The sequence below is a fragment of the Lissotriton vulgaris genome, chromosome 2_1, assembly GCF_964263255.1.
Source record: "Lissotriton vulgaris chromosome 2_1, aLisVul1.2, whole genome shotgun sequence".
Lineage (NCBI taxonomy): Eukaryota > Metazoa > Chordata > Amphibia > Caudata > Salamandridae > Lissotriton > Lissotriton vulgaris.
In genome coordinates, this window is record NC_141687.1 from 2113223436 (window position 1) to 2113241400 (window position 17965).

Below are 17965 nucleotides of genomic sequence, written 5' to 3' on the forward strand. Positions count from 1 at the left end.
ATGCATGCTTTCAGCCCCCTGGTTTAGTAAAGACATCATGTAAGACAGTGGGTGGCTGCACTACTACCTTGTAGCAGAAGTTTGAAGAAACAAGAGCAACAGATGAAGTTTCATAAAGAGAGAAACACTTATATCAATGTACATTAACAAATTGATTTTACTCTTTTACAATTTACACTGCACTAAAGTCCTCAGACCTCTCACTTGCCACATTTCAGATTCTTTATATCTAGATGCTTAAAAACAAACAATTATATTATAATTGCAGAACAGAATGTTCAAACTGGAACAAAATGACAGTTTTTATAATTTGCAAGACAACTACATATTTTACCATACTATGTCATAGATTTAAAAATGAAACGTGATAAACCAGCACAAGCCATCCATTTTTAACAAGTATCATTGGCTCAGATTTCTGTCTCAACAATTAAAAAAAACATACCTGAAAGTTGAAGGAATCTGGAAAGAATGACTGTATCTTGGTCATTAAAAAGGCTCATATCATCTTCATTATCCATGATAGTCTGCACAACCATCAGAAAGTTCCGAAGGTAATATGGCTGCCCGGATTGATGTAGCGGAGGAGTTTTAGCACTATCTTCTTTTTCAGAGGTTTCACGCGATGGGTCCTTCTCTTCAAATGGTTCTAAAACTCCACAAATTATGTCAGCTCCCAAGTTATTAGGATCATCTACAGAAAGTTCTTCCACTCCACTTTCAGGAATGCAAGAACCTTTTTGATACATATACTTGCTGTCTGAAACTGCTACCATACCATCCGTTGTCAACAATGGAATATACGCTGAAGAACTATCACTCAATTCTGCATTCATATCTTTTTCAGGACTTGATATTGCTTTGCCTCCTGGTTTAGGAATTTTTGCTGCAGACTTCCTTTGCGCCCTCGATTGTTTCCCAAGAGACTTTGATACTTTAGAAATGCCTTTTTTCCTAGATGGTGACGCCATTTCAAATGTTTTATCGGAGTAGGATGCAGATGTAGGTGTATCACATCCTTGTCCACCTCCGGCATTATCAGAATTATTAGCCAGAAACATAGCTGTAGATTTTTCTTTGGCAGTCGTTTCTGTCGTGGCACCTATATCCTGTTTTGTCTTCTCTTTAAACAGGTTTTCCTTTTGAAAAACATTAACTACACCACAATTTATAGAGTTATCAGTTTCACAATAAACCGATTCAATCTGTGATAAAGCAGAATTTTTTGCATCTCCACACTTTTTTAGACTCTGGTGACTCCTGGACAGTTTGGATGACAGGCTTACTACTGTATTCACATCTTGGGCATCCAAACCTCCGTTCTGACTACAATTCAAAACATCTTGTTTGAAGTAAGGGCTTGACTGCTCTACCACATTTGCCTTAGTGCCCTCACAAGTGATCCTGCTGGGACTCCTAATCCTCCCTGGATCCCTTGCTTTCTTTGCAGGGGGAGGTCCAGTGTGGTGTTTTGTAGTCGTAGGGGAAAGTCCTGATTTCAATGTTGGGGCATTCGCAGGCTCCACCAAAATGACATCATTTCCATGTAGATTTTGGTCTTTTTGGCATAATTCATCAAGGTGCTTGTTCAGCCCGTATCGCGGCACCAGTTCACCACAGATAGGGCAGGCAAATTTTGCAGGTGGTGCATTATTAAAAAATGAAAGAATAGAGGAAGGATTAGACGGTTTAGTTTTCTCTGAGGCATTTTGTTTTGTTTTACTAATTGAAAGGCGTTTGTATTTTCTTTTCTTTTCTGGAGACTTACTTTCTGACATCACTGAAGCATGGCAGTAAGAGAACGACTTTGCAGTGTCAGAATGAATAACAGCTTCTTCTATTTAATATACTGGCTGTTGAACTTTCATTATGTTCATCATATCTTCAAAAATATCTTTTCATTTCCTATAAAGAAAGAAAAATATGTAAGATTGAAAGTCCACTTATGAACGGCAACATGAAAAAGTCAACATTCTACAGTAATCTTTCTCTGTATTGTTTTTAATAACTGCCAGTTTCATCTTTTCTATGCCTGGTACGCCTGCAGTATGCTTACTTTCTTACGAATACAAAATACAATAAAAATATTGATTAGATATGGTGCGGAACACTTTCATGAAGAAGATGGAAATCTAGCAATGTTATGAGCACTATGTTTATCAATGCTCTTGCTTAATACATAAATGACAAATTACAAGACTACCTAAAAAATTAGAAAGATGAATTACACTGTTTACAATGTAGACAGCATGTTACTGCCAGTAGGTATGAATTCAGTGTTTTAAAATGAGATATAATTTCAAATAACATAGAAATTAATCTTAGAAAAGGAATATGATTGTACCATCCAACGTTTCTCCATTTAAAACAGGATGCGTTTTAGGTATTCCTTTGGCTTACTATCAAGGGCTGTAAGTTATGTATATCCTCAAAAACAACACATTTATAAAAAATAAAAATAAAATAGGCACAGCGTACTTTACTAATATTTCTTCTATATTACTGGTGCCCCACATGTAAATGACACAGTCAAGTACTTGCATGGCTAGTTCACCAGTCGAAGCATCCTAGAGCAATAAACCAACCTGAGAAAGCCAAAGTGGTCTATGAAACTTCCAGTCTTTAAACAATATTTTTATATAGAAGCAATCTCTCTGGAAACTAAATAAGGTGGTAACACGCTGCATTCTTACTCAGGGAAACACATGTAACCTATGTGAATCTAGTGCACAGAACAATACAAACATTAAAAATCATAACGTATTATTCCATGAGAAAGTTTCTCGTTGAGGGTCCAAAGCAGCTGAACCTTGCTAAACACTAAAGATTTCTGCAATATGAAATCATGTGAAAAATGTGCATACTACAATATACAAGGCAGCACGCACAATTAAGGGAAGTTCGATGCTAAGAAAAATAATTGCATTTCTATGAGATTGTTGTAGAGAGCTTTCCCAAAAATGGGTGTCTGATCTAGTCAAAGTGTAATAACTTAACCAGTATAAACATATGGAGTTCCAGGTAGAGATGCCTGGTAAATGTTAACATAGAGGATGTCGCCTAGCAAAGCTCATTAGGCACACTCACTTTTTTCAAGATGAAGTTTAATAATGGGTCTACATTGCATTGAAAGGTCCACAAATCTAGAAGAGTAAATTGTTACAACTAGTATTTACATCGCGCATTGAACCTGGGGGCAGGACTCACCGGAGGCATTCTGGAGACTTTGCCGCTGGGGCCCTGACGCTGTTTGTTCTTCCCCGCCGCCGTTGCACCCACCATCAGACGGCCACAGCGGGGGAAGACTACAGCTCCCAGCGGGCATAGCGGCTGAACCGCCCACTTCCTGGTGGAGCGCGCCCGGAGGCGCTTAAAGTTCGCTAGCTCCCTCGGTGGAGCGGGGCACATCGCGCATTGAACCTGGGGGCAGGACTCACCGGAGGCATTCTGGAGACATCGCCGCTGGGGCCCTGATGCTGTTTGTTCTTCCCCGCCGCCGTTGCACCCACCATCAGACGGCCACAGCGGGGGAAGACTACAGCTCCCAGCGGGCATAGCGGCTGAACCGCCCACTTCCTGGTGGAGCGCGCCCGGAGGCGCTTAAAGTTCGCTAGCTTCCTCCTCGTCAAGGACGCTCGCGACGGCGCCGGGCGGAGCCCGGGCAGAGGGCGGGCCGTCTGTGGCCGTCCGTGGACGACTGGGGACGGGACGGGCCACCCCCCTTTTCAGTGGCACTTAATCCTGAAAGTATCCGGCACCCTTCCACAAGGTACTGTTATCCACTTTTCCCTTTCATTTGTGGGCCATTGTGCTAGTTGCCCCCCCTTAAGAGTGCGAGCGATAATCCATTCCTGTGCTGGACTAATCGTGTCTTTTATACTTTCCCCCATACCTTGCTGTTAATTAACGAGGCAACCTACAGCAAATATGAGTATCCAGGGCAAGAAAACTAAACCATCTGCTTCACGTCCAAATACTAGACTTCAGGCCACAATGCCGCAGTCCCTCCCAACACTGACGGCAATTGATAAAATGCTACAACAGACCAAAGGGGTGGTTGCCAATGCAATTGAAAATACCGAAAGAAGATTATCCTTCCCACCCACAATAAGCTCTAAAGACCAAGGCGAACATTGTTCGGCTATTGCCATTGATCCCACGATCCTGGACTCTTATTTAACATCCACCTTTGCCGAGCTGCCCTGTGCACAGATTCCGGCTGAGACCTCAGTAGCTGATGATTTATCTTTGGCTTTAGTTGAGTCCTCTATTAACAATGACGATCAACCCTGTATCTTGACTTCTCCTCCCTCTGTGGCAAATTCAAAACCTGGTAGGGTGGGCTCTAAGACAAAAAAGGATAGTCTTCCTAAAAATCTAGGTACAAAGAAACAGCCCAATCATAACTTGGTTACCCCATCTGACCATCCTCGGCACCCAACTACAGGGATACCCTGCTGGGTCACCAATATGGTGACGGATCTCCAGAACAGCTTAGAGCAAATAATTGCTTCCCACATTAAACCTTTGGTTTTAAAACTTGATAGATTATCTTCCATGTTAAACAATAAGACTATGGGGACAACTAAGCCACATAACTCCCAAGGTAACTCGTTATCCCCTGCTCCAGTTGGTGACTCTACAAAGGTACCCTGTCTTGAGGTAGCTAAATCTACTGTTCCAGTAGTACCAAATAGAAAACCTGGACCGGCAACTACTGCCGCTAAATCGTTAAATCTCGTACCCCCTCCTACACCTGTAGCCAAACCACTAGGTCTTACCATATCTCCCGCTGCGGGCCAAACTGTTAAATCTAGTCAACATCCCAAGGAGGGTAAAAACACGGCACCAAAAAAAGTAGTACCCTCATCAAGATCTCCCCCACCTAAGGCAACCTTTAAACGATTGCCGACAATAAATCTGCCTCCAGAAGCACAACCATATGTAGTGGCCCTAGTGGGTGTTCCACCCCTTAGTGAGGGGAAGAGAAAACAGGAGGTAGACCCACATAATAAGTGTATACAGTGGCTGAGCCTAAATAGACCCTTACCTCCTAACATTTCAGGTCACATATTGGCAGTGAGAAGAGTAGACTGGATTGGAAGGGGCCCTAAAACAGTGGCAGGGGAGGTTGTAACAATTAATTTTAGGGACTCCTCTGCTGTTGATCACATCTGTAGAACCCCTTCCCACAGAGAGTCCCAAATACTCCCTTTGCACTTCTATCCTACCCCAATCCACAAATCGTCTCACAATAGGAGACCACAGTATACCAGAAATCCTCTCTCCCACCTGAATGGGATTCACCATTGGCAGCCATTTGGGGAGAGTTTTCTTCCACACACCCCGTTCTACCCAATACAACCCCATTGGAATAGGTTTAGCATCCTCGAGGAGGTGGACTGACTCACTCAGTCATGTACGCCCGCACGAGAACATAATGAGGGTAACTCAGAGGAAGGTGTCACAATACAGGAAAATACACTATCCTCTGCTAGTTATGAGATCCTCTGCCCTCATGCCACAAAGAGGGAGGAGATAAGGGTTGAACAGAGCCTGGGCCAGGTATTACCAAGAGAACAAGGGGGTGAGAAGGATAAAGTTAAGGTTATGGAAGGTAGTATAAAAATACTCTCGTGGAATGTCGCAGGCCTAAAGAGCAAGCTACTCGTACAAGACTGGTCCTCCTTTATGACCACTCATGACATTTGCTTGATGCAAGAAACCTGGTCCCTCGAGGCGAGTGACAGTCCCGGTTTTGCTACCTATGACATCCCTGCAGTCTCAGGTGGGAAAGGCCGCCCTTCGGGTGGCCTTGCCATATGGGTAGGCTTACACTTGGGTATGCAGGCTGTACAGGTGGACACAAACTCGCCAGATATCCAATGTGTTTTGCTAACATCTGTTAGTAGATCTACATTGGCTATTATTAATATCTACTCTAGGCCTACCGTGAACGGGAAAGAATCGAGTACTATTCAAGCACTCGACCATTTCCTCCAGACACTTGACCCTGCAACCCCGATCATTCTTGGTGGCGATCTGAACTGTCAGTTCGAACCATTGGGTGGATCCGAGTTGTGTGAGGAGGATGAGGTCGATTTGCTCTGGCAAATTCCAGCCCCAAGAATTGCCCTGGACCCCGTTAGTACTACAAATCAAGGCCTTGACCCTTGCAATGTCTCTGCGGGCATGCAATGGAAGGGGCAACAACGAAAGTTCCGGCCTGCCCACATATAATAGGACAAACCGAGCTTCCACCATTGACTACCTCATGTTGGAAGCAAAACATTGGGGCAAGTTTAAAGTCTTCGGGGTTGTCGTAAGGCACGATAGTGATCACAATGCGCTGGTCCTAACGCTTAAACCCGGTGCATTTGGACTAACTAACCCTGACTCTAATTCCACTCCGATAGTTCCACCACATATTATATCTAATAACAGGAAAAGAGTCAAATGGCCTTCTTGCCTAGACTCTCCTACTCGTCTCGCAAAAATCTATCAGATAGCTGTTCCATTCATAAGAGATATGGGAAATTCCACCTCCCATGGGCAGACTATAGAGACCCACAGAAAGTTAGTTGAGAGTCTAGGGGATGTATTCTATCCGGTTAGTGGGACTAAGTTGCGCCGGAATAAAACACATCCCTGGCACACCATGCATATAAAAACTCAAAGAAAGACCTCCTTAAGGCAATTAAATCTAAGGATATCCTTAAAATTAGAACAACTAGACTTCTGTACAAGAAGGTGCTCATTAGAGCAAAGAGTGAGTGGGAGGAATCTAGGTGGGAAGAGTTGAGACAGGCACTACTCCTAAAAGATTCTAAGACCTTTTGGCTAATCGCTACTTCTTCAGTGACAGGTGAGAGAGACACTGGGGGTCTCGAATATTGCCCCTATAGTGTGGGAGGCCCACTTTAAGTCACTCTATAGAAGCCCTGAGTTGGAGGAAATTGGGTGTCAGCCCCATGAAGGGCTGCGAGAACTGGTTTTGGAGCCTCGGGCCTGTGCGCCACAGGACCTCCGGCACGAGAGCCGACTGCCGGGGGCCCCGGGAGTTTGGTTCGACGTGCCCGCACGGCCCGGGACCTCCCGCATGAGTGTCGATTGCTGGGGGCCCCGGGCACTGGGCCTTCTGACTGTCAAAATCTTAGCTTTGACCAAGCTTCCGAGATTCCGGTTGCCCCAGACCCCCTGCATGAGACTGCCGGGGGCCTTGGGCTCCGGGATCTCGGTTTCCTGTACTAGCACGGCCCGGGACCTCCCGCACGAGTGTCGACTGCTGGGGGCCCCGGGTGCAGGGATCTCCCCCTGTCGAAACTATAGCTCCAGCCAAGCTCCCGAGCTTCCCATGGCCCCAGACCCCCCGCACGAGTGTAGACTGCCGGAGGTCCTGGGCCCTGGATCCTGTCTCGCAATAGTGAGAAAGGATGCCCCTACTGGGACTCCCACTTATAATTCAGACAATATTACACTCAGGGAAGTTGAACTGGCAATTGAGAAACTGCTCCCGAATAAGGCCCCGGGTCTGGATAAGCTCCCTGGAGATCTCTTTCGCTCTCAGCCAAAGATCTGTGCCCCATATTTGATGGTTCTGTTCAATGCTGTCTTACAGGGCTCCCCAGTACCTGAGACCTGGCTGGGAGCCGAGATTGTTCCAATTTTCAAAAAGGGCTGTCCGCTCGCTCCATCAAATTATAGACCAATTAGTCTACTCAACACTACCCAGAAGCTGATGGGCCGAATCCTGCTGGAGAGATTATTGGGCTGGATGGAGGAAAACAAAACCTTGACCACCCTCCAAGCCGGTTTTAGATCAGGGGTCTCGACTCTGGACCAGATCTTTCGACTCCAGTTCCTATACTGGAAAACTGCAAGAGTAGAGGGTGGCAGCCTCTACCTTGTTCAGTGGAGGCTGGTGAAGTTTGAGAGAGGTGGGGCTGGAACTGCGGGGGTGTTGAGGTGCTCTTTAAAGTGACGCAGCATTTTTTAGGAGGCAGATCGCATTTCCCAGTGCAAATCTTTTTTTTAAACAATGGGATAAAATTATGCATTTTCCACCAAATTGTTAATGTTTTATTTTATAAGGGGGCCTGTGGGTCAGTTTCCCTGTTAGCATTAGGGCAGTAGGCAACCCAAAAGGGGAACCTACATGCAGGAGTTAATATTTTTCAGAAAAGAGCAGCAAGCCTAATAACTCAATCCACCACTAGAAACTAGAGGAAATGCTTCAGAATCCTCAGAGCACAAGATATAATCCCATACCCAACAAATGTACAACAATATTAAGCACTAAACTACCTACTACCTTTATTGTGGGTAACATGGTACTCTGCAACCCCAGAGCTTTAACAACTTGTAAAGGGTATTAAAAGCTATATAAATGCAATTACAATACAACTAGTTTTCGTTATTAAGTGCTCTTTAAAAGGCGCAGCTCTTAGCCTGATGTGGTGATTCCATTCATTCACGGCGGAAGCAGGAAACATACTCAATTACCAGAATTATTGAGAGTGGAATTAGCGTATGTGGTATTACCACCAATATATTACAACATGGCAGCAGTAACTCCACCAGGAATAGTTCCACCAACAACAATCCTGCCAAGAGAAGCTTTACAGCATCCATTACATATCAGCAATTTTGACCTCACTGCCAATCTGTAACCCAGGACCTATTTTTCTTGCATTCACTCGGACTACTTTTATTAGAATTAAATTGCCTTTCTGTTTTGCATCCAATTATGACTCTCTGCAGCTATATTGACTGTGTAGAGGGTGTTTCAGAGATACTCGCATGTCATGATATAAAATGGATGCATGCACGCAGATTCCAAGACAGGGAGGAAAGAAATTATATTTGTGAAAATCATGCAACATTACATTTCGTCATGTTATGAATGCCCAATGTAGCAATATTATGATCCTTAATATATTTACTACAAGCCAATACTGTTTTAATAAATACACAAGCATGACAACATTGTTGCTGACTTTTAACTTGTATTAATAAAGTGAGGTCAAACAATGGATGCTCAGGTTCTGTAAAAGGACCAATAGCCCCAAACTACAAAAAAATAACCATTGGAGTCTTGTGTGCTGTCTTGGACCGTGAACAATTTGATTAATGTAATGCAGTTAAAGAAGAGCTTCATCTACCATTATAAACTTACAGCTGTTGCAAAGCACTGAGTATCACTCATACTCACTCACAGATTAATTTAATTCTTTATGATTCAAGCTACTGCCTTCTTAAAAGGAGTCAATGATTAAAGTCCCTACATGTAGTATGGTAGTAACAAAATGTACAACAGAAATATAGTATCCTAAATACCATTTATTAAAGTATGTCCCATTGGAGGTGATGATAAAAAATCTACACTTTACTAGATTATATTTTTGTATATTATAAAATACAACATAACAGACATTCTACTGACACGTACACATCTGTGTGCCATCAGCTTTTGGCTCAACCATGGAGCATTGTTTTCTCCTATTTTTAACAGATCTTTATATAGCGCGAACTTGACCCAAAGATTTTGTATATCAGAGCGCTTTACATGAGCACTTGTCGCGTTACACAAGGACACATTCATTTTTCGTAGGGAACCTGGCCTCCCCATTGCATGCACCCTGCCCTCGGAGCATGAAGCTAAAGGGAAGAAGTCAGGTCCCTGGTATCAGTTGTTGAAAGCAGAAGACAAACACAGCTCATTAAGTACCCACCAAGGACGGACTAACACAAACTGAGTTTTTGCCAATTATCTCCAACAGAGAACAGAGTCAGACTGAAGGAGTCCCTCACCTGATTACGGACAACTGGGCCCTCTTTGTCCACCTCACTCAGCACAGGTGTTTGACTCCTTTTCTCTTGCCTCTGCTCGAACTATAAGTGTGATAATTTGAAAAGTGGCTTCAGCGTCCCTGGCAGCTCTCGTTAACGTGGGTAGAATAATCAGGAAATTGCCAGCTGCAGTCGGACTTTTTACTCGGCACACAGGAGCACGGTGTCTGGGGCCTGAGGAGACCCAGGGAAGGGCCTTGGATAGGTAGAAAGAGTCGGACGTGAGAGGGGTGAGGTAGGCTATTGAAAGAGATGTGCGCCTTCATAAGCTGTGACCAGAGTCTCCCATTGAAATGCCAGAGCTGCAAATAATTGATGGCAGACAATCACACTATACTGTAACAGCAGCGCGGGAAGCGTGTCTGCGCAGTGTGTCTTAAACATTCCTTATGACAAACTGCGCAGACTCGGCTTCCCACCTGAAGCCTCTACCACTCCCTTTCCCAGCTTATCAGAGGGCAGGACCCACCCCCTGTGACGTGTTGGGAAAGGGTGGGGTTCCGTCCTCTTCATTCCCTGACTGACATGCAGCCCCTGGCGTTAAAGGGCTTGAACCTGAAACGCCCGGGGCAAAGTTTAGCCCAACGTCATTAGTGGGTGGAGACTGGTCCTCGAGGCTATGTCTTTGCCGAGCTGATGACATCACAAGCCTCAGGGCAGTGAGCTCACCAGCCCGGCAAAGTAGACTCAGGGCCAAAACGAAAGGCATGGGTTTCACTCCAAGGGTCACTGACATGACACTCGTGATCGTTTATCATTGCAGCTACAACAGCCCTGAGCCCGGCCTCAAGCAAGTAGAGGTCTGTGTAAATCGTTTTCTTTTTTGACTGATTATTAAAAGAATTTAGTTTTACTTTTGTAATAGCTGACCCAGGGGCTGAAAGTAAAGGGGGCGGAGCCCCGACGCCCTCATGCAGAAACCGCCACTGACCTTGTTTTTGTGGACCTGCGGGCCGCATTCGATCTGGTCCCTAGGGAGAGGGTCTGGACGGTGTTGGAGGAACTTGGTCTCCCTCCTTACTTACTAGATGCCTTAACCAGGCTTCACACTGGGAATTACGCCCAGGTGTGGTGTGGGAAAAACGGGGAATTATCCGATCGTTTCCCTGTTACCCGGGGAGTACGCCAGGGTTGCGTACTGGCCCCTACCCTCTTTAGCTTGTATGTCAATGGCCTGATAGATAGACTTAATTGTGTCCGGGATAACGATGCTCCTCGCCTGGCCACTGGTAGGGTGCCCGCGCTGATGTTCGCAGACGACACCTTGTTGTTGTCGCGGACATCATCGGGCATCCAGCGGGTTTTGGACGGGTTTGTTTCCTTCTGCGCCTCGCGGGGTCTGAAGATCAACCTGGAGAAATGAATATGCTACTTACCAGTATGCATCTGTTCTTGGCATGTAGGGCTGCTAACATTCATATCTTAGCATTAGATCGCCGCCTAGTGTTGGGTCCGGATGATCGCACATTGTTGTCCTGGAAGAGTCTTCGAAGTATCCTGAGATAGGTGGCTCCTCCCCTGGACTACAGTGCGCATGGGCATCGGCTCCATCCCCAGATTGTTTTTCGCCATTGTGGCAGAGGATGGAGTGAAAAGTGTAAAGGATGTCCATGCTAATGATTGAATACAATAGTATATCTGCAGCTGCGACAGGCACCGGGGAGGAGGGTGGGCGATATGAATGTTAGCAGCCCTACATGCCAAGAACAGATGCATACTGGTAAGTAGCATATTCAGTTCGAGGCATGTGGGCTGCTAAATTCATATCTTAGCATAGAATACATAGCAGTCCCTCCATCAGCGGCGGTTGCCCGTGCCAGCTGCAGAAACCTGAAAAAGTGTCTTGAGAACAGCCTGTCCTACAGCCGCTTGCTGTTTGGAATGTACATCAACACAGTAGTGTTTTGTAAAGGTATGTGGTGTAATCCACGTGGCTGCTCTGCAAATGTCCTCTAGAGGAATGTTTCCTAGGAAAGCCATGGATGCCCCCAATTTGCGTGTGGAGTGCGCCTTTGGGGGTATTGTTAAAGTGCGCTTGGCTTTTTGATAACAGATTTGAATGCACTTAACAATCCATCTGGCTATTCCTGCTTTGGAAATCGGGTTGCCTTTGTGTTGTGGTGAGAAGGCAACAAAAAGTTGTTTTGTTTTCCTAAAGTGTTGTGTCCTGTCTATGTAGTACATCAATGCCCTCCGTACGTCTAACGTATGGAGCATTCTTTCCGCCACTGTTTGTGGGTTCTGGAAGAATGCCGGCAAGTCGATAGTTTGGTTGAGATGAAAATGTGACACCACCTTTGGAAGGAATTTGGGGTTAGTACGTAGCACTACCCTATTTGGATGAATCTGAATGAATGGCTCTTGGATTGTGAGCGCCTGTAGCTCACTAACACGCCTCAGTGACGTAATAGCAATTAGGAAAGCTACTTTCCACGTTAGGAATTGTAGTTCACACGAGTGCAGTGGCTCAAATGGTGGTCCCATCAGTCTGGTGAGGACCACATTGAGGTTCCACACCGGAGCTGGCGGTGTTCTTGGGGGAATGACTCGTTTCAGACCTTCAAGAAACGCTTTAATGGCAGGCACCCTGAAGACCGAGAGATGCTGCCTGTTTTGAAGGTAAGCTGCTATGGCGGATAGATGTATCCGAATAGAAGTGAACGCTAGTTTGCACTTATAAAGGTGTAACAGATAGCAAATGATGTTAGGGATAGATGCATCTAGCGGGTTTATGTCATTGTCTGCACAGTAAATGACAAAACGCTTCCATTTTGCGGCATAGCATGCTCTGGTTGACGGCTTCCTCGCCTCCTTGATGATGTTCATGCATTCAGGAGGTAGGTTGAGGTATCCAAACTCTAAGACTTCAGGAGCCAGATCGCTAGGTTGAGCTGGTGCGGATCTGGATGCTGAATTTCTCCATGGTTCTGCGTCAAAAGTCTGGGCGTGAGGCGCAGTCTTTGATGCGGTACCACTGAGAGTTCGAGGAACGTGGTGTACCAGGCCTGGCGCGCCCACGTTGGAGCAACTAGGATGAGTGTCATCGAGTGTTGCCTTAGTTTTCTCGCCACCAGTGGTATCAGAGGTGTCGGGGGAAAAGCGTACGCAAATTTGCCTGACCAGTTCATCCATATCGCATTGCCCTGTGATTGCGGGTGTGGGAACCTGGCGGCGAAGCTTTGGCATTTTGCGTTCTCCCTTGTGGCGAACAGGTCTATCTCTGGACGACCCCACCTTTGGAAGTACGGCTGGAGTACTGATGGATGTATCTCCCACTCGTGCATTTGATGGCTGTATCTGCTGAGCAGATCCGCCATCTGATTGTCCTTCCCTGGGAGGTGTTCTACCATGAGGAAGATGTTCCTCTGAATGGCCCACTTCCACATGCTCTGAGCCAGGTGAGACAGCTGCGGTGAGTGGGTGCCCCCCTGCTTTTGGATGTAGTACATCGCGGTCATGTTGTCCGTCCGGACTAACACCACTTTGTTGCACAGATGTACAATGAAGGACTTGAGCGCCATGAAGATCGCCATCAGTTCTAGATAGTTGATGTGCATCTTCTGTTGCTGCGTAGTCCATAGTCCCTGCACCGTGTAAGTGAGCAGATGAGCTCCCCATCCCTGGAGAGATGCGTCCGTTGTCAGGATAACCTGTGGCACTGGCTCCTGGAACAGTCGGCCCTTGCAAAGGTTGTGTGGAGTCCACCAATGCAGAGAGTTGTATGCCCGACTGGTAACCAACACTAGGTCTGTTAATTGTCCCTGAGCCTGTGTCCACTGATTTGCTAAGCACTCCTGGAGCGGGCGCATATGCAACCGTGCGTGAGGGACTATGAAGATGCAGGAGGCCATCATGCCTATCAACTGCATGAACACTCTTGCTGGAAGTGAGTGTCTCGGTCTGAACTTTTGGATTAGAGACTGCATGCTGTCTATCCTGACCTGGTTTGGTTGCGCCTTGGCCGTCAGGGTATTGATTGTCGCACCCAGAAACTGCCGGACATGTGCCGGCTGAAGGTGTGACTTTGGGTAATTCAACGAGAAACCCAGGTCGTGAAGGAGGTGAATGGTAGTCGACATGTCCGCGGCGCACTGTTGTTCCGACCTGGCTTGAACGAGCCAGTCGTCGAGGTAGGGGTAGACATGGATGTTCTGCCTCCTGAGGTGCGCTGCTACTGTCGCCAGGCACTTGGTAAACACCCTTGGGGCTGTGGTGACTCCGAAGGGTAGGACTTTGAACTGATAATGCGTGCCTTGGATAGTGAACCTGAGGTACTTTCTGTGGGACGGGTGTAGTGGAATGTGGAAATAAGCATCCTTGAGGTCTAAGGTTGCTAAGAAGTCTCCTTTGTTTAACATGGGAAGAATCTGTTGCAGTGTAAGCATATGGAAATGCTCTGACAGTATATACAGATTGAGGGGACGGAGATCCAGAATTGGTCTGAGAGATCCGTCCTTCTTTGGAATGAGGAAGTACAGGGAATATACCCCTGTGCCTTCCTCCCCCACTGGCACAAGCTCGATTGCTCCTTTTTGCAGCATCACCACCACTTCCTGCTGCAATAAGTGCAAGTGCTCTGCGGACATAGGTCTTTGCCTTGGTGGAATGTTGGGTGGAGTGGATTTTAACTCTAGACAATAACCGTACTGGATAAGTTGTCGCACCCACCTGTCTGTGGTGATGTTGATCCAGACGGGCAGGAACTGCTGTAGTCTCCCCCCGACAGGTGTCAAGTGGTCGGGGGGCAGTGACAGAGAGTCACTGATTGCTTGGGGCAGAGGAGCGTGAATTGTTGGTCCCTCTGCCGCGTCCTTTGTTGCTGTTTCCCCTGTAGCCCCTCTTGTTCTGTTTGGGGTACGAGGATTGTGCTCCACCTCTAGGGAACTGTGACTGCTGACCCATCTGTCCTCTGGTGACTCCACGGGCACCTGAGCGACGAAAACTATTGCCACGAAACTGCTGTGATTGTAGGGCCCCCATAGATTTAGCAGTTTCGGTGTCTTTTTTAATTTTTTCTAGGGTGGTGTCAACATCTGGACCAAACAGTCTATCAGGATTGACTGGTTGATTAAGTATGGTTGTTTGAATGTCAGGTTTAAACCCCGATATGCGGAGCCACGCCTGTCGTCTCAGCATGACACTAGTGTTAATGGCCCTAGCGGCTGTGTCCGCGGCATCAAGTACACACTTTATGGCCGCGTTGGAGATCAGTTGTCCTTCCTGTATAATCATTTTGGTGCCCTCTTGAAACTGCGGAGGCAGGTGTTGCACAATTTGCTCTAGTGTGTCGTAATGTGACCTATCATAACGTGCCAGTAGTGCCTGTGTATTTGCAATACGCCAGAAATTGGCAGCTTGCGCAGCCACTCTTTTGCCTCCTGCCTCTAGCACTTTGGACTCCTTATCCGGGGGAGGAGCTTCACCCGTTGTCTGGGAGTTGGCCCTTTTACGGGCATTTGCGACCACAAGGGAGTCAAGCGGCAACTGTCCCCGAATGTATGCAGGGTCTGCAGGCGCTGGTCTGTACTTTTTTTCAATACGTGGATTGACCACCCTCGCCCTGGTAGGCTCTTTAAAGATGTCCGCAGCATGCTTGAGGACCCCTTTGAGCATAGGCAGTGTCTTTACAGTTCTTTCCGAAACTGAAAAAGTGTCGAATAGAAAGTCTTCTTCAACTGGGTCAGCATGCATGTCCACATCATGATTAGCAGCTGCCCTCTTAATGAGTGCATGGAAACCTGCAGAATCCTCTGTTGGGGATGCACGTGTACTGAAAGCCTGTGGGTCTTGTCCCACATTTTGGGTGCCTTGGTCCCCAATGTCATCATATGAATCCGGCTGTGCACCTGGTTCATTGACCGGGAAAGTGTATTGGTCATCTTCATCATAGCCCTCACTTTCAGAGTGGTCTGGAGACGGTGTTGGGCTCCTTCTTGGAGGGGGCTGGATAGGTTCCATGAGGCCTGAGGCGTCCTGTGGAAACTTTTTCTTCTTCAGGGGGATGACATAGGATTCCACCGGCTGTGAAGTGATCTTCCTTTTGTAATGGGTTAATTTGCCCGTTTCTGCGTCTATAAAGCACTCCGACTCCTCTTCTGAGTCGAGAACTTGACCTGAAAGTGCCCCTGCCGTAGAAGATTCCGACTTCTTTGGCGTCGATTTTGATGAAAAGGCCTTCGGCGCCACTTTGGCGGCAGAAGGAAGAAGAGTTTACTTGCAGGCTTGACCGGGACGTCTGTCGCCTTCTGCGGCGATGGCGCCGGCGCCGACGAAGCAGAGGCCTTCTCCCTAATTCGTTGTAGTGAAGAGGCAATGAGAGATGCGTCGGTGACAGTGGCCTTTGGCACCGACGAGGTGGCCTTGCCTTCGGATCCGACGTTCTGTTGGTCTTTTGGAGGGTTGGACGATGATGCCACGTCCGCCGACCCCGAGTCCTTGGACCGATGCGCAGATGTCCCAGTCGGAGCCGGAGCTGTGGTGCTGGCTTTGGCGGGCTTTGCCGGCGCCGCCGCGCTTGTCTTGTGCGTGCCACCCTTTTTAGAGGATCTCTCCTCCGGCGCCGATTTCGACCCTGTGGAATCGCCAGATTTCTTCGACTTCTGTGGACCGGAGGTCGACGGAGTCGATGAGGCTGCAGGCTTATTCGTTTTTGTTGTTACGATCGCCATCTTAGGGACGCCTGAGTCCTTAAGTTTCGGTTTCGGTTTCGGGTCGGCCATTTTAGGTGTAGTCGATACCGTTGCTTTCAGTTTCGGTTTCGATACCCTCTGCGCAGCAAGTATGTCCGTGGCCGGGCCTGAAGGCGGGGCCGTGGCTTGCGCTACGGGGTCTTGGGTAAGGCCGACAGGCGATCCCGTGACCCGCTCTTTATGTCCGTAAACTTCGGGGCATAGCTCGTCCTCTGAGCTATCTTCCGCGGCCCCATAAACCTCTTCGTCGTCCCCTACCTCGTCGACGTATTCAAGGCCTTGACCCACGACTCCGTCGTCGTCCTCCGGATCTGCCTCGACCTCCGTCTCGGGCGGGGAGATTTGAAGATGATGGCTCTGGTCCTCCTCTTCTTGGTCGTCGAAGATGTTTTCTGGATCCGGGGCCGCTTGTTTGGCCACAAGGCGCACCGCGCGCCGAATCGTGAGAGTCTTTTTTTACCTGAAACTCGCACAGGCCCTGCAGTTTCCTTCGTTATGGTCTGGCGAAAGGCATTTGTTACAGACCGGGTGCACGTCTATATGTGGGTATTTGGACCCACAGAGCGGACAGAGTTTAAACGGACTCCGCTCCATGTTGGAAACTCGGTGTCGAGTCGCGATGAGAAGGCCTCGATGTCCGAAGAGTGGAAATACTCCGCTGATTCCGGCTCCGAGAGACGGAAGAACTCGAGACCGCACGCAAACAATACCGACGTAAAGAACACAAAGCCTTTTGGCCGTTTAAAGTTATGTTTTCTCGGTTCCGACAGAGAGACGTCGAGACCGCATCCGAACCCAATGGCGGAAAAAAACAATCTGGGGATGGAGCCGATGCCCATGCGCACTGTAGTCCAGGGGAGGAGCCACCTATCTCAGGATACTTCGAAGACTCTTCCAGGACAACAATGTGCGATCATCCGGACCCAACACTAGGCGGCGATCTAATGCTAAGATATGAATTTAGCAGCCCACATGCCTCGAACACCAAGTTTATGATCTTCGACCCCCCGAGGCACACCCGCCCAAACCCCACATTGAAGGGAACCCACTTGAGCGAGTTAAGACCTTTATATATCTGGGGGTGACTTTGACTGAACACTTTACATGGGACCAACAAGTCTCTAAATCCTCCTTGAGACTTGCACAGATCATGGGTGGAGTAGGCAGATTCCATAGTGCCTCAACCTTTAAACCGGCTACCCCTGCCCTAGAGATATACAAAACACAGGTCAGGTCGGCAGCCTTATACGCTGCTGAACTCTGGGGACACACTAATGTATGTAATCTAATGAAAGTCGAGCATTCTTTCATGCGACATCTGTTTGGTCATCCACAAAGCACGCCCCTGCTACCACTATGCTTGGACCTGGGTCTGGAACCTATTACTGATCTGGTGGCAGCTCGACCTCTGCTCTATTGGAGAAGGC

At 47.5% G+C, this 17965-nt stretch overlaps 1 protein-coding gene across 2 annotated transcripts in view; it reads right to left on the reverse strand.

Moving 5' to 3' along the window:
* Window positions 1-17965, reverse strand: part of FAN1 (FANCD2 and FANCI associated nuclease 1) — a 264195-nt gene that overhangs the window by 236411 nt on the left and 9819 nt on the right. For both annotated transcript variants that reach the window (XM_086958383.1, XM_086958384.1), the window contains one exon: window positions 446-1905. In XM_086958383.1, coding sequence (XP_086814509.1) covers window positions 446-1778 — 1333 coding nt within the window. In that variant the 5' untranslated portion in view covers window positions 1779-1905. The remainder of the gene's footprint in view (window positions 1-445; window positions 1906-17965) is intronic.